Here is a 16,035-nt window from a genome sequence, read left to right as displayed (position 1 = left end):
GTGGGTCGCATCCTGGGACAAAACTGACCTAATTTCCCGAAATGCTCAGCATAACAAGCGGCTTTCTATGTAGTAGTATGTCAGTGATGTCAACTATGGTCTGAATACCTTGTACATGTAGTAAATAAAAATTTATAATTATTATTAAGAGAATAGCTATGTCAGATATTAGATGGTGTGGGGGATATAAAATCCATAATTTGGATGGTGTATTGGGATTTGGGGGGTTGTTAAGATGGTTTGGTTATATAAATAAGATGGACAGGATTAAGTTCAGCAAAAGAATATATAACTACGTTGCATGGAAGGAGCAGTATCAGTCGTAACAGCAAGAGTCGGAAAGAGGGAATGAAGGTGTACTCACCTATGTGTGGTTGCAGGGGTCGAGTCACAGGTAGGGTGTGTGTACTCGCCTATTTACTGTTGCAGGAGTCGATTTACAGCTCCTGACCACGCCTCTTCACTGGTCGCTACTAGGTCCTCTCTCTTCTCCATGAGCTTAATCGAACCTCTTCCTAAAGCTATGTATGGAACCTGCCTCCACTACATAACTCTAGATTGTTCCACTTCCTGACAACTCTATTACTGAAGAAATGCCTTCTTACATCCCTGTGAATCATCTGAGTTCTCAATTTCCAGCTGTGACCCCTTGTTGCTGTGTCCCATCTCTGGAACATTCTGTCCCTATCCACCTTGTCAAATCCTCTCAGTATTTTATGTGCCGTTATCATGTCCCCCCTGTCCCTCCTGTCTGCCAGTATCGTCAGGTTGATTTCCCTTAACTTCTCGTTGTAGGGCATACCTCTTAGCTCCGGGACTAATCTTGTTGCAAATCCTTACACTTTCATTTCTGGCTCTTCAGCCCAACTCCGCTTTCCTAAGTGTGGAAAATTGCATTTATCTGAATGTAACTAATTATGTACATAACAGTAAATGATAACAAAGATAATTATTATTTATCAATGTTACATAGACAAGTAGGAATTTGGGACACCTAGGTCGCAAAAAATGTCCCCCTTCCATACCTACCACTGTCATAACCACAAGTTGCTCTAGACCTACTAATTAAATGAAATATACATACACCAGGAATACTGGTAAATATATAAATTTGTGGACTGTATATTAAAAATAAATGGTTATATATGTACACAATTACATAACAGAAGGAAAATATATCTTAATATCACTCACCAATTTGACTGGAGATTAATGTGTATCATACTCAGAAAACCTCACTCTAACTAAATCTATGAAAATAATGCTGGCCAGAATTACACACAAATCTAGAGAGCTTATCTGAGGTTCCTGGAGCTGTCTTGTCCAGTCGTCTGATATCTCAAGTTATGCAGGAATGCACATCCACCAATTTCGCCTCCTATTTGAGAGGTGTCAACACAATTTTAACCTCTAGAGCACGAAAAATTCTTCCCAGTACACCAACGTTTGTACAAAATTCAAAACCAAGATGGCGAGTCTCCTTCCCAGATGCAGGCTTAACGTTTTCTATGACAAATATTATTAAATACAGTATAGGCCATCTATTTACCTATAAATTACCGTATTTCCGGAAAATATATACAGTATTTTCTACACTAAGTCCTTTGCCTTCTATACTTTTTCCATGCTCTAGCACACTTTGCTTTGGTTACTCCACACCTCCAGGTAAACAATGGGTTCACTCTAGTCTTCCCATTGTTTCTTTTGCCCCTTGGCACGAATTTCTCTGCCTCCCTGCACTTTGTGGTTACATGTTCCATTATTTCATGTACTGTCTTCCCCTCTAGCTCTCTTACCCACTGTACCTCATGTAGAAATTGCACGAGGTGCGTATTTACACACACACACACACTCGACCCCTGCAACCACAATTAGGTGAGTACATACACACACACACACACACACACACACACACACACACACACACACTGGAGGACCAGGCAGGGATAACAGGGAAGGCATTACAATGGATCAGGGAATTCCTGTCAGGAAAACATTAGCGAGTCATGGTACATGGCGAGTTGTCAGAGTGGGCGCCTGTGACGAGTGGGATTCCACAGGGGTCAATCCTAATATCGGTGCTGTTTCTGGTATTTGTGAATGACATGACGGAAGGAATAGACTCCGAAGTGTCCCTGTTTGCAGATGATGTGAAGTTGATGAGAATCCAATCGGACGAGGACCAGGCAGAACTACAGAGATCTAGACAGGCTGAAGACCTGGTCCAGCAGCTGGCTCTTGGAGTTCAACCCCACCAAGTGCAAAGTCATGAAGATTGGGGAAGGGCAAAGAAGACTGCAGACAGAGTACAGGCTAGGGGACAGAGACTACAAACCTCACTCAAGGGAAAAGATCTTGGGATGAGTATAACACCAGGCACATCTGAAGCGCACATCAACCAAATAACTGCTGCAGCATACCGGCTCCTAGCAAACCTAAGAACAGCATTCTGACATCTTAATAAGCAGTCGTTCAGGACCCTGTACACTGTGTACATTAGCCCATATTAGAGTATGCAGCACCAGTTTGGAACCCACACCTAGCCAAGCATGTAGGAAACTAAAGAAAATGCAAAGGTTTGCAACAAGACTAGTCCCAGAGCTAAGGGGTATGTCCTACGAGGAGAAGTTAAGGAAAATCGGCCTGACGACACTAGAGGACAGGAGAGTCAGGGGAGACATGATAACGACATAAAATACTGCGAGGAATTGACAAGGTGGACAAAGACAGGAGATGGGACACAGAAACAAGGGGTCACAGTTGGAAGTTGAAGACTCCTATGAGTCAAAGGAATGTTAGGAAGTATTTCTTCAGTCCTAGAGTTGTCAGGAAGTGGAATAGCCTAGAAAGTGACGTAGTGGAGGCAGGAACCATACATAGTTTTAAGACGAGGTACGATAAAGCTCATGGAGCAGGGAGAGGACCTAGTAGCAATCAGTGAAGAGGCGGGGCCAGGAGCTGAGTATCGACCCCTGCAACCACAATTAGGTGAGTACACCTATACGAGTATTTGGTTGTGTAAACTGTAGTAAATTATATTTTTAGGGAAACACCAACCCTTTATGGGTCATACAATGCCTGAGAAACAAGATGAAATCAGGTTTTATCCAAGAAAGTGAAGATTCGGTCCAATTCCCTAGATCAAGATTCCTTCAACACCATCAAGGCATCAAGAGACTTTAGTAAAGACTGCAATTCTTTAAATATGACATGCAGTTGAGATGAATCTTAGACTAGACTGACTCCTACCACTTACACTAACACAACCCTGTATGACCCATGAGGTGCCAAGTAGCTCACTGGTGAGAGCATTCACCTCATAATCACAAAATCTCGAGTTTGATTCCCTGGCAGGGAGAGACATAGGGGCATATTTTCTCACACTCTGCTGCTCCTGCTCACCTAGCAATAAAAATATTCACCCATGTGTGTTAATTGACTGTTGCGAGTCACTTCTAGGTAAAAAAAAAGTGTCAGAAAATTCCAGGGCTTCCACAAAATAAATTGTTCTTGTTATAATAAGGTTAGGTAAGTTTTCTAAGATTCTTTTGGAGCAAAATTATAAATTTTTACATTAACATTAATGAAAAAATATATCTTTAAACCTATAAGATAAAATTTTCGAAAGGACCTAATTTTAAATGAGTTCTTGCCAATTGACCAGTTTTACATATTCGCCACAACATATATATATATATACAGTGGACCCCCGGTTAACGATATTTTTTCACTCCAGAAGTATGTTCAGGTGCCAGTACTGACCGAATTTGTTCCCATAAGAAATATTGTGAAGTAGATTAGTCCATTTCAGACCCCCAAACATACACGTACAAACGCACTTACATAAATACACTTACATAATTGGTCACATTCGGAGGTAATCGTTATGCGGGGGTCCACTGTATATCTTATGGAAGAAAACTTATATTCTATGTAACTAACTCTTCCAGTACCTGCTAAAGGTGCAGTATTCAAGTGGAGGGTAAAATGTATCACTCACTAGAGAATAACAAGTGATACGAGTAAATTTGCTGAAGACACAAAAATACAATATAATTAATTCAGAGGAAGATGCCATTGAACTTCAGGATCGATTTAACCCATAAACAGTCCAAACGTATATATACGTTTTTTCAACATTTGAAAGTATGTAAAAAAACTATGATCTACTTTTTTTTTTGTTATATTTGAAAATATGTAAAAAAAAATGTAGATCTACTTTTGTAGCACTACACATGTGAACGTAGATCTGCTTGGACTATTTACGGGTTAAACAAACTCATGTCATGGTCAGAAGTGTCGGATGTAGTTCAGTGTAAACACAGTCAGGCCCCACTTTAATATTTCACTCATGCAGGAGTTTTCAATCAAAGTTTACCCATTCTAATTATACGTACTCACTATAAGCTAAGGACAAAAATATTTTAAGGTAAGTAACGTGTGCATTGTTTATGCATTTTTTAGCCCTAGGGATATTGCTCACTTAATATATGATAGTGTAAACATGTTATCAGGCTTTAATATGCATTTGAAAGTGAAAAAAAGCTGATTCTGCAGCAATTTTCACTTTACAGCAGTAGCCCAGAATCTAACCTGCTGTAAAAGCTGGGTTCTCTTGTCAGTGCAAAATTTGTAATTTTTTTACAGCAAATTTTCAATTTAACAAGAAAAATGAGTTGCAGGTGGCTGGTAATTGTGATTGGGATCGATAGATAAACTTGTTCATGCTGGGTAAATAATATAGTAATAATACATTTATGAAAACTGGTTAGTTGGGCTTGAGTCCTGGAGGGGAATAATTCTGTAGTGTCTGCACTCTGAAAGTAAAATGGGGATGTAGTTGAAAGGGTCATTGAATTGTGATGTCTGCACACTTCTGGAAAATGCTATGGAGCAATGGGCAAATGTGTTTCCTTCTTGGCATCATTGTACCATTGTGGGAAACAAATGTGATTATTATTATTAATATAATCAAAAAGAAGCACTAAACTTACAAGGGTCATACAGTGCCGCCGGGCAGGGAAGAACAAATGTGATAAAAAAGTTATTAACTTTTTTAAATTCATTGGAAAGCACTAAATCTGTACAAGTCATGTATCACCTGGGGACTGAGAAGGGCAAGGAGAGTAATCAGATATCACACTTGATCCAAGAAAGAAGAGGAGTAGCTTCAGTTACCTGGATCAAGAGCTCTACACTAACATTATACCACACCCAGTGAAGGGAGACATATTAGAAGAGGATAATAAGAAGAAATTTATAAGGAATTTTTTATTTTAATCCCCAGTTCTTTGTCATCACAAGATGGGCATAATGAGCAATATAAATGCCTCTGACTGATGAGGCAAACGTTTTATTGAGTGAATTGCATTTATTAACAATTCTAAAGTGTAATTACAGACAAAAAGTGCAAAATAATTTTTTGGGTTTTATTTTTTGTTACAAAAAGTTACACTTCACTGTACAATATATTTCTTATAATTAACTTACAAAATGTGCCTATGTCACACATATCACTTAACTGTTACAGGACATCAATAATGGAAGCATACACTATGTAAGTTAACAACAAATTGAAAAATGTAATGTTATTTTGCTTTAATTATACACCCTTCACCATAATGTAATAAACTGTAGTATATAAAAATCAATTGCCTTATCCTCACAAGACTCACAAAAGTACCCCACACATCAGAGGTTCAGTATGCTGTGGTCATTATTTTGCCATATTTTGTCACCACAACTGGAATAAGCTACTGTACCTACTATATTTCTGAGCGAAATTAACCGAAGATATCTGTCATGCCTGTGATCAGGGAACCTGGGCTATGTTATATGTTAACTGTATCATCACTGATGAAATGTGAGACAAGTTACTCCACTTTCATGGCCCTACACTAAGTTGACTGAGATTACTCACTCAACTTTTGTGTTCCATTACTTAGCTCAATGAGGTTACTCAACTTTTGTGCCCCATACTATGTTTAGTGAGGCAAATCACTCAGCTTTGATGCCTCCTTGACTAAGTTTAATGAGGCAAGTGGCTCAATTTACATGTCTCTATACAGTGCTAAGTATTAACCCTTCGAGGGTTTCGGCCGTACTAGTACAGCTTACGACCCAGGGTTTTTGACGTACTAGTACGCCTAAATTCTAGCGCCCTCAAATCTAGTGGGAGAAAGCTGGTAGGCTTACATATGAAAGAATGGGTCTATGTGGTCAGTGTGCACAGTATAAAAAAAATCCTGCAACACACAGTGCATAATGAGAAAAAAAAATCTTTGACCATTTTTTTGGAATAAAACAGCGACTTTGCACTGTATTTTCGTATGGTATTTATTGTTGTATTCTAGTTTTCTTGGTCTCATTTTATAGAATGGAAGACATATTACAGAAATTGAGATGATTTTGACTGGTTTTACAAAGAAAAGTACCTTGAAATTGAGCTCAAAGTAGCAGAAATGTTCGATTTTTACCAAAGTTCAAAAGTAAACAAATCATGCCAAACGTCCAATACACGTCAACTGGTGAGTCTAATATTCTTTCGCAAGTGCGCCAATATTATTTATACCATTTTTTACACTAATGCAGTAGTCTGCATAACAGTAAATCTTCTATTTTTTGTGAGAATAAAAATTCAAAGTGGAAAGCAAAAGAATGTAAGAGGGGCCTTGAGACGTGACTAATGAACAGAGGAAATGTCTTTCTTGTTTATTCTGGACCCTATTCGGAAATTGGCATCTTTTGAAATCTGTGTGAAATTGGCAAAATTGCTAAATTCTGACCACTGTACTGGATAGTTGAAACTGATAAATGGGTGGTTTCTTGCACTCATTCGATAGAAAAAATGGAGTTCTAGCGAAATATTCATGTTTTTTGTCGACTAGTACAGTGGAATTGGCCGAAAATGGGGCTCAAAGTTGGCAAAATCGCCGATGCGTAAACATCACCGAAACCGCTAACTTCGCGAGAGCATAATTCCGTAAGTTTTCCATCAAATTTCAAACTTTTGGTGTCATTATGATCGGGAAAAGATTCTCTATCTTTTCATGAGAATTTTTTTTTTTTTTTTAAATTTGACCGACCCTGAGAATGAGTCTCGGAGAGGGCCTGTCGACCCTCAAAGGGTTAAACTTACTGTACCGAGTTCAGTGGAACAATCTTCCACTTCTAGAGTAAAATTTCTAGCCCACGAAATCTTCAAGCAAATTCAGCAGAGGAACCAGGCAGACGAAAATATTATCATGCAATACTTTATGAATACTGGCAGAGATATCTTATATGACATGGATTTTGTATCACAATACAATTAGAATCACAAAACTAAGTACATTTTCTAATGAGCCAGTATGGTTATACTGACTTTAGTTACACCTAACCCATAAATTGGAAATAAATAGTTAAATGATACAGTCCATTCTGGACTATTATAATGTCAACAGGCCATATTGAAACATCACTGAAGGATTTGTTTCCAATTTGTGGGTTAACTGTGAATTCGTCCAGTCATGATACTGCGACTTATTCTTTTCATTTCAGTCAGTTAGCTATACAAGCCCCTTCATTAATCTTAAAATTGATTAAACTAAAACTAAAGAAATAAAGGTTTCTGATTGTGTGCAAAATAGGATTCAACTGTTAAAGTATTAGGAGTTTAATAATTTTATTATTTACCCCATAACAATCCTGTGGGCAGTTGTCAAAAGATAATGGTACATAATTGGTTCAGGGACTGGCCCCCGTGTACAAGGAGCTAGGTGAAAATATATTTATGAAAATTTGGCACTATTTAAAGAGAAAATAGTGGAATCACACTAATTTTATGAACACTACAGAAGAGGTGATAACCATAGTGTTCTATAATTACAACTACTGTGCTGGGAACTTTAAAATTTAAATGATAATACCAAATGCAAGATACCATGAGCTTAGCTCTGCTCCTGTAGTTACAGATAGATAAGTAAACAGGGGTAATTACACTCCTCATAAGAAGAGCTGATCAAGTAGTCTTGCAGAGTCACAGCACAATGTGTCGAGATTATTCGTGCTATGTTTACCTATAAGTTGCAGGCACAGTCATAAGGCAGGATGACTAATGACCAGCTCCACTGAATAGAAAATTAGAGAGGCTGGAGAATATCAAGTGTCAATATTTACTAGCTAAAACAGGAAGGATTTAATTCCCATATTAGATGGGGCCAGGCAGATGCTCAGGAATGAGCACTGAAAAATATTATTCTGATTCTTTTGAAAGCTTTACTGAATGAACACCTTACTATGTCCGTGACCTAACGGAAATTTTAGACACTGGTACACAAATAACCCGCACATAGAAGAGCCTAGTAGTAGTAGTAGTACTACTAACTACTACTAACTACTACTACTAACTACTAACTACTACTACTAACTACTACCTACTACCTACTACTACTACTACTACTACTACTACTACTACTACTACTACTACTACAACTACAACCACCACCACCACCTGCTTATGTATAACCATCCTACTCTCCTTTTCGTTAGTGTGACTTTATAAATAGTCCAAGTCGGGCCGAAACATCGTCGTAAGCTCCTCTCTTCTATGTGCGGGTTATTTGTGTATCGTTCCAGTTACGGTTTTGTGACTTTTTTTGTTATTAGACACTGGATAATTCACATAATGAACTTTTTCTATTATTTTTTTATGTCTTGTAAAACATTTCAAACTTGACCTTAGAGTAGCCATATAAATCCCTTGTTTAAAGGTTTGTACAGAAAACCATTTCACAATACAGTATATTGTACAGCATTCTATACATGTACATTCAAAAGTGAAGATACGTGTTTTAATTAATTTATCCTTGATGTACAAGTTTAGATAAAAACTCGTAAGAAAAACATATACAGCAAATTTTTATATATTTAGAACTGGAAAATGTACAATGACTCATGTACTGTTATATACAAATCACGTGTTAAAACCATGCAATTAGTGATAAAAAAATTAAATTTTGATGTAAGTGCAAGCATGTGTGCAAGTCACTATCACCATTAACATTGCTCACTTCTCTAGTCGTCTAAGTGTAAACGTGTACACATCAACACCACCTTTGATGGCATCCGTTTCTCTAATCATTTTATACTTATAAAATGAATACCCAGTCTTTATTGCAAATAACATGTACAGTATTACTAATAAGCATTATCATTAAGAATAGGTAATGATATAAATTAAGGGAAGCAGTATGACCAAGCAATGAGTGAAACAAAGTTAAAACGAAAGGAAAATTTGAATCAGGTGGAATGATAAAGATGGCAACAATGAAAAATCTTGCATTAGAGAGCAATATTAGTGTGAATATTATGAAGAGAATATGAAAACCTTAAGGACAGTGTGATGGCATGAAAGATATAATTCTGGAAACATGAGAGGGTTTATTAAAATTATATGGCCATGTAAAAACAACAGAGCAAGATAGCTTGAACAAGAGAGTATAAATCTGAAGGGGAATGGGAAAAACATGTAGAGGATGTCTCAGGAAGTGTTGAAAGAGGGTACAGAAGAGGTTTGGAGAGGTAGGGCCTGAGCATCCAATGGGAATGTGCTAGTTTGTTAGAACAGGGTGGTAACAGAGGGTTTCTGGGATTTGACATGATGATGCAGTGTAAGGTAATATTTATGAAAGGCCTCACAAGTACATGTAATTAAGTTTTGCCACTAAATTATAATTTTTTTCTTTTTTTTTTCAACAAACCAGCCATCTCACACTGAAGTAAAGTAACCCAAACAAAAAGAAGAAACACTTTCACCATCACTCACTCCATTACTGAATTACACATATAAAAAATTATACAACAAAACATAAAACCATTTATAAGGGGTCAAATATCAGTGATAGCACTCATAGAAAATGGTATACTGTATATTCAATTCCTGTTGTGTATATACAGTACTGTATCAATCAACGTACCAAGAATGTTGTGATAACATTCAAACATCAGTGGGTTGCCAAATAAAGGCACTATTTCTTCTAAAATGCAGCACTTTTCATAATTCTTAGTCAAATCCCACTGCCCGACCCTCTTAATAGAACTGGATGACAATGGAATATAACTGCTGTAAAGATAAGAAGACAAGTTGACTACAGTATGGAAAATAGAAAGTTTAGCATTTTCCTATTTAAAGTATATTGTATAGCAGAAATAAATAAGTTTGAATAGATAGGAATCTAACAAAATTAGGATGGAATAAGCATGAGCTAAAATTTTAAATATATTTCTCAATTTATCATTAACTTAAATTTAAAAGATACTAGATTGAGTGCACTTTTAAAATTGTGACTTGGATTGCATGACCAAGCTCAGAAGTGGACGGGCTGATGAGAGATGAATTAGGTATGTATATGGATGAAAGGGAGCTAGTGAGGGTTAGGTGTGGTTGGTTGAACTCCAATTCCTTTCCCACCTACCTGACCTTTATATATTAAATACTCCAGGTGAGCTAGCACTCTGAACATCTCCTGAGCACCTTCTTGGTATTGGATGTGTCGCCGTAGTGTAGCTAGCGCAGACTCTACATCATTCAGTGAAGGGCCATGTTCTTCTTCTTCTTCTTCCTTTTTGTAAATATTATCCTCCTCATCATCTTCATCATCATACTGCATGTCGTCATCTTTGTCAGCTCCAGTGACAATAGCTAAAATATCGTCGTCATTATTTAAATTACATATTTGCACGTCATCGTCAAAATGAACAAAATCATCAAAGATCATATCCGGGATATGGAGACCTAATGTTCTTAGGCGATGGAGAAGCGTCAGATTTTCTGCCCCCATGACTGGGTCAGGAGGTGGTGGTGGTGCTCCCCAGGCACCATATCTGCTAATACCAGCACGTGTAAAGCTAGCACTGATGACAGTGTCTGTAACACTCTGCCATGCACTTGCAAGTTGATGCAAACACGTCAGCAAGGTCAACTTTGTATTAAGTCGTCTTACACGTTTATTATTTGTAGGATCGTCTCGCTGCAGTTGGTTTACCAGTGTTTCCAGTATGCCATGTCGATAGCTGCGTTTGAAGGTTGTTACTACACCATGCCGCATTGGACCAAGAAATCCTTGAGGAGCAGTAACCAAACGAACGGAACGCAATCCTCCAGGGGGTTTGGAATGTATAGGTAATGATGATGCAATTACTACAACACGTCGTCCTTGTTGTACAAACCAAGAATCTACATCTTGAAGCCAAGCACCAAAGCTGTCACTTGTCATCCAAGCTTTTTGATTGGCTACATACTGTACCGGAAGGCTCTTCACATGACGAAAACTAGAAGGCTTTGGATGTTTACCCACCACAAGTAACGGAAACTTTTCCGTTCCTGTCATGTTGCCACATATCAAAATTGTCAGCCGGAGTCTACTACGAATACCTCCTGCGCATCTTTCACCACACAGAGAAGGTGCAACCGTTGGTAATGTGCGGTAGAGAATTCCTATTTCTTCAACAGCAAATATGTCCCCAGGATCGTATTCCAGCAACAACTGATGTAATACAGATGTTTGCCACTCGCCTGGTTTAAGTTCTGGTGTGCTGTTATCTTCCTCTTCTCTCTTCCTCCTCGCTGAAGCTTTACCAAAGACAATGTTTTTTCTTTTCTTAAAACGGTCTAACCAACCATGTGTTGCTTTAAAATCAGTGTGGCCAAGTTTGCTGGCAAAAGCAAGGGCCTTTGAGCATAATATGGGGCCAGAGACAGGAACACCAGTAGTAATAGCTTGTCTGTACCAGGAATACAGAGCCGCCTCAATGTCCTCACGTTTAGGCCCTTTCAACCTTTTACTATCTGGGTGAAACATTCCTTTTTTCCAGCACTGTAAATAGCTATTAGACTTTTTCATGATGGACTTGATTGTTGACCGATTGACCATATATTCTTCCGCCATGTCAGACTGCTTTTCACCACTGTTGATTCTTTTGATTATCTCAATTTTGACCTCAAGAGAAAGCCCATTTCTCCTTCGATTTACATTATTGGAATGTTCTGCACTGTGATCTTGCCAGGTTTCAGGGGAAGGCAGATTCACACCACACAAAGCACAAGGATATAACAAACCACCTCCAGCTTCTGCTATAGGTGAAGGTAATTCTAGCATAGTTGAGTCCTTCACATCTTCCAAATGCTCTCCTTCACCAGATTCATCTCTACTTCTCTCATAATTCTTTCTCTTCTTTCCTGGCAGTGAATCTGCTGTCTTCTTCGTTGGCTTTATGTTGTCTACAATGGTAGCAGGAGGTGGAAGAACGGGTTGCTGTAATGGTTCAGGCGGAGGTGGCTGATATTGTGGCTCAGGATGTGTAGGAGGAGCGATAACGGGGGGACTGTTGTACTGCATATCAACCATAGTTACAAACTGACCTCCTCTACCATAATGCACAGTGCGGTCTGTGATGTACTGTATGGTGGGAGGTGCATGTGCAGGTGGTGCTGCCTGGTGATGGGCTGTGGGCGGGGGCCTCGGTACTTGATCATAAGTAGGTCTGGGATGTGCTTCCTGGCGAGCAAACTGGCGCTGGTATGGATCAGGAGGAAACTGAGGGGGCAGGACAGGTGCACTGACAGAGAGGGGAGGTGGGTGAGCAGCAGCTAAAGACTCGGAGTAGCCCATGGTGGCAGCAGCTGCAGCTAGCCGTTCCAGTTCAGTACAAGAAGTGCGATGTAGATCTTCCATGTTGATTGATGAGTTAATACACAGTACCTCTGTTACTCCACCACATTAAACCTGCAAAAATTAAAGAAAAAATTATCATAATTGATAATAACATTACCTCTTTGAACTGTATTTTGCTTTTAAACATGGTAAAAAAGTTACACTCACAACTACACAACGTAAACTCTAACATTTATAACAATGAAAGGCATTAGCAGATCAATGAAGATAATATGCAAATAAGGTGGTAATCTTTAACAAAGAAAGTAGGCAGAGGTTTATGTGGTAAGAATACAAAAATATTGTAATGGAATAGCAAGAGTAGCAAGAATAATCATATAGTAAGCTGTCTCATAAAGTTTCTCTATATAGTCTGATTTTTTTCAAATGCAACTGTAAAAGTACATTCAAAATTGAATAGCATATGCGACCAATTATGTAAGTGTATTTATGTAAGTGCGTTTGTACGTGTATGTTTGGGGGTCTGAAATTGACTAATCTACTTCACAATATTCCTTAGGGGAAAAAATTCGGTCAGTACTGGCACCTGAACATACTACTGGAATGAAAAAAGTTCGTTAACCGGGGGTCCACTGTACAGTGGAACCTCTGTACCCGAACGTAATTCATTCCAGGAGGCTGTTTGAGTGCCGATCCATTCAAGTATCGAACAAATTCTTTGCAACCAATTTTCTTCTTGGTTGGTAGGCACCATGGTGACTTATTTATACAAATATAAAATACACCATGAAATGGTAAGAAACACGAAATAGTTTACAGTGAAGTTCTGGCAGGTCATGTTTGTTTGGTCGAGTGCTAAGCTTTGAGTAGGAAGCTGTTCATATACCAAGGCTCCACTGTACTGTGAAAGTCTTTCCACATGATATTCATCCTTCAGTGTACTTATTTTCAATAGCATTTAGATATAATTGCATTATATAGAGAACCTTCATAATAGAGTTCACTGTATTATTATATTCATAAGGGTCATACAGCACCTGGCGAGCGGTACGTAATCAAATTTGATGTGGAGAAGGGGAGGGTAGCTTCAATTCCTTTGATCATCGCCAGTATGAAGGGAGACAATAAGCATAGATAAAACAAGGAAATATAATTATTCCAGAGAAGAAAATTGTGAAGTGAGGACATTACCACAGAGATGAAGTGATGCATAAGGAAGCTCTTGTATGAAGCTCCTCTACATAAGATGATTTTTGATGAATACTCTACTCTACGACTGAAAAAGTGTTTCCAGAAGTAAATAAGGCATACTGTGAAGGCCTTTCCATGTGCTGTTCAATTCTGGATACACTTTTACAATCTCATTTACAAAAAATCTTGACTACATAGAATCAATTTTATTGTATAGATATTAAATGTCCTTATACACATTTTTTAACATGCCTGCCTAGCTCTATTGTTCACTTAATATATGATAGTGTAAATATGTTATCAGGCTTTAATATGCATTGTAAAGTGAAAAAAGGGCTATGTTTCACTTTACAGCAATTTTTGCTTTACAGCAGTAGTCCAGAACCTAACCTGCTGTATAAGTGGGGCCCTCCTGTACTGTTTAATAAAACATGTGTAAAAGTAAATACGTATATTAGAGTGAATATTTTAAAATACAGTACTTTAGGTGTTGATGTAGCACAGTGAACATCTTAAAATATTTTAGGTACTGATTTTTTTTTTTTTTTTTTTTTAACAAGTCGGCCGTCTCCCACTGAGGCAGGGTGACCCAAAAAGAAAGAAAATCCCCCCCCAAAAAATACTTTCATCATCATCATCATTCAACACTTTCACCTCACTCACACATAATCATTGTTTTTGCAGAGGTGCTCAGAACACAACAGTTTAGAAGCATATGCCTATAAAGATACACAACATATCCCTCCAAACTGCCAATATCCCAAAACCCCTCCTTTAAAGTGCAGGCATTGTACTTCCCATTTCCAGGAGTCGAGTCCAGCTATATAAAAATAACCGGTTTCCCTGAATCCCTTCACTAAATATTACCCTGCTCACACTCCAACAGATCGTCAGGTCCCAAATACCATTCGTCTCCATTCACTTCTATCGAACACGCTCATGCACACCTGCTGGATGTAAAAAAAAAGTTATGTACTGTAACTGTGGCTATTTAATATAGGCAGATACTACAATATATATTCTCAGATGCTTAATAAAAGTTAGCTAGTTGCCACATTTACTATTTAACAGAAATATGAGCCAATTGGTAGCTGTTAAAATTCTAAATAGTACATGTATTTTGTGAAGAACTCAAAGATTTAAAATTATGATAAAACTGAAAATCTAATGGTAGGTTTTGCTGACAAAGTTGGTTGAGGAACATTTGGTGCAGGCAAACTTTTATGGTAGACTTTATTTTACTTTTAGAAGAACTTCAAGTTAGGACCTGATAAAGCTCTACCCATACTGAGACACCCTAAAGAGCCTAATAGTAGAAATATGCTCTGCATCAACTGCTTATCATGCAGCTATTTATGTATTAATGAATGATTATACTACAGTTACACTAAAAATAATATGATGAAAATAAAAAGGATCAAATAACAAGACAAATTACTTTACATGTCAAAGTGGTAATGTTGATGCTAAGGTGCAACAGCCTTCTAGTGATAAAGAACTTGGTTTTATGGTCATACAAAAGCTGCAGACTTCCACTAGCTTTTGAAGCCCCTCTTCTTCTCATGAAGAGCAAGATGTACCAGAATCTAAGATCAGACTGTGGCTTGGGGGGTCATCTCACTTCACCTCGATGCCCTCTGGAACATTTCTTGCGGAGATAGTTTTTTTTTGTTATGTCACTCGTCTTCTGTAATATTTCTCGCTAGTTGATAATGCAGCATGAGTTCCTGTCGAGTTTTGTCTGGCCTTGATTTTCAAAACTGGATAACTTGCTTAAGACTTTACATAACATCATTAAGGATATCTTGCAAGGTGTTCATGAAACCAAAGCAAAACTCACAACAGTCCAGCAAACTGAAAAAAAAAATGCAATATGGTATTTATATATGCAGTATGAAGACTAAAAACCACAATACAGTGGCTGGAAATATTCACAACCTACCCACAATTTAGAGAGGAAATTTTACACATTTTGGTCAGTCTTGGACCATTAAGTCACCAGTTGATGAGGAGGTGGCACAGACAAAAAGAAAAAAAATTCGTTTCTTCTCCAAACTGAAGGTTAGTTGGGATTTATATTGTATGTTCTGTTATTTTAATTGAAAGATTCCCCAATTTTCATTGGGTGTCAAAAGCAGGAAATTTAAAATCTTTGACAACAACATTCTTGATATTATGCTGTGTTTGCTAT

General features: G+C 37.9%; 1 protein-coding gene across 1 annotated transcript in view; it reads right to left on the bottom strand.

Moving 5' to 3' along the window:
* Positions 1-5,286: 5,286 nt before the first annotated feature.
* LOC128704259 (tigger transposable element-derived protein 4) overlaps positions 5,287-16,035 on the bottom strand; it is a 54,364-nt gene continuing 43,615 nt past the window's right edge. The window contains exons 2-3 of the mRNA XM_053799335.2: positions 15,288-15,698; positions 5,287-12,764 (exon numbers count right to left, since the gene is read on the bottom strand). Of these exons, the coding sequence (XP_053655310.1) occupies positions 10,404-12,713 (2,310 nt within the window). The 5' untranslated portion in view covers positions 12,714-12,764; positions 15,288-15,698 and the 3' untranslated portion in view covers positions 5,287-10,403. The remainder of the gene's footprint in view (positions 12,765-15,287; positions 15,699-16,035) is intronic.

This window comes from Cherax quadricarinatus, chromosome 84, assembly GCF_038502225.1.
Source record: "Cherax quadricarinatus isolate ZL_2023a chromosome 84, ASM3850222v1, whole genome shotgun sequence".
In the NCBI taxonomy this organism is placed as follows: Eukaryota; Metazoa; Arthropoda; class Malacostraca; order Decapoda; family Parastacidae; genus Cherax; species Cherax quadricarinatus.
This window is presented reverse-complemented; position numbering and strand designations above follow the sequence as displayed.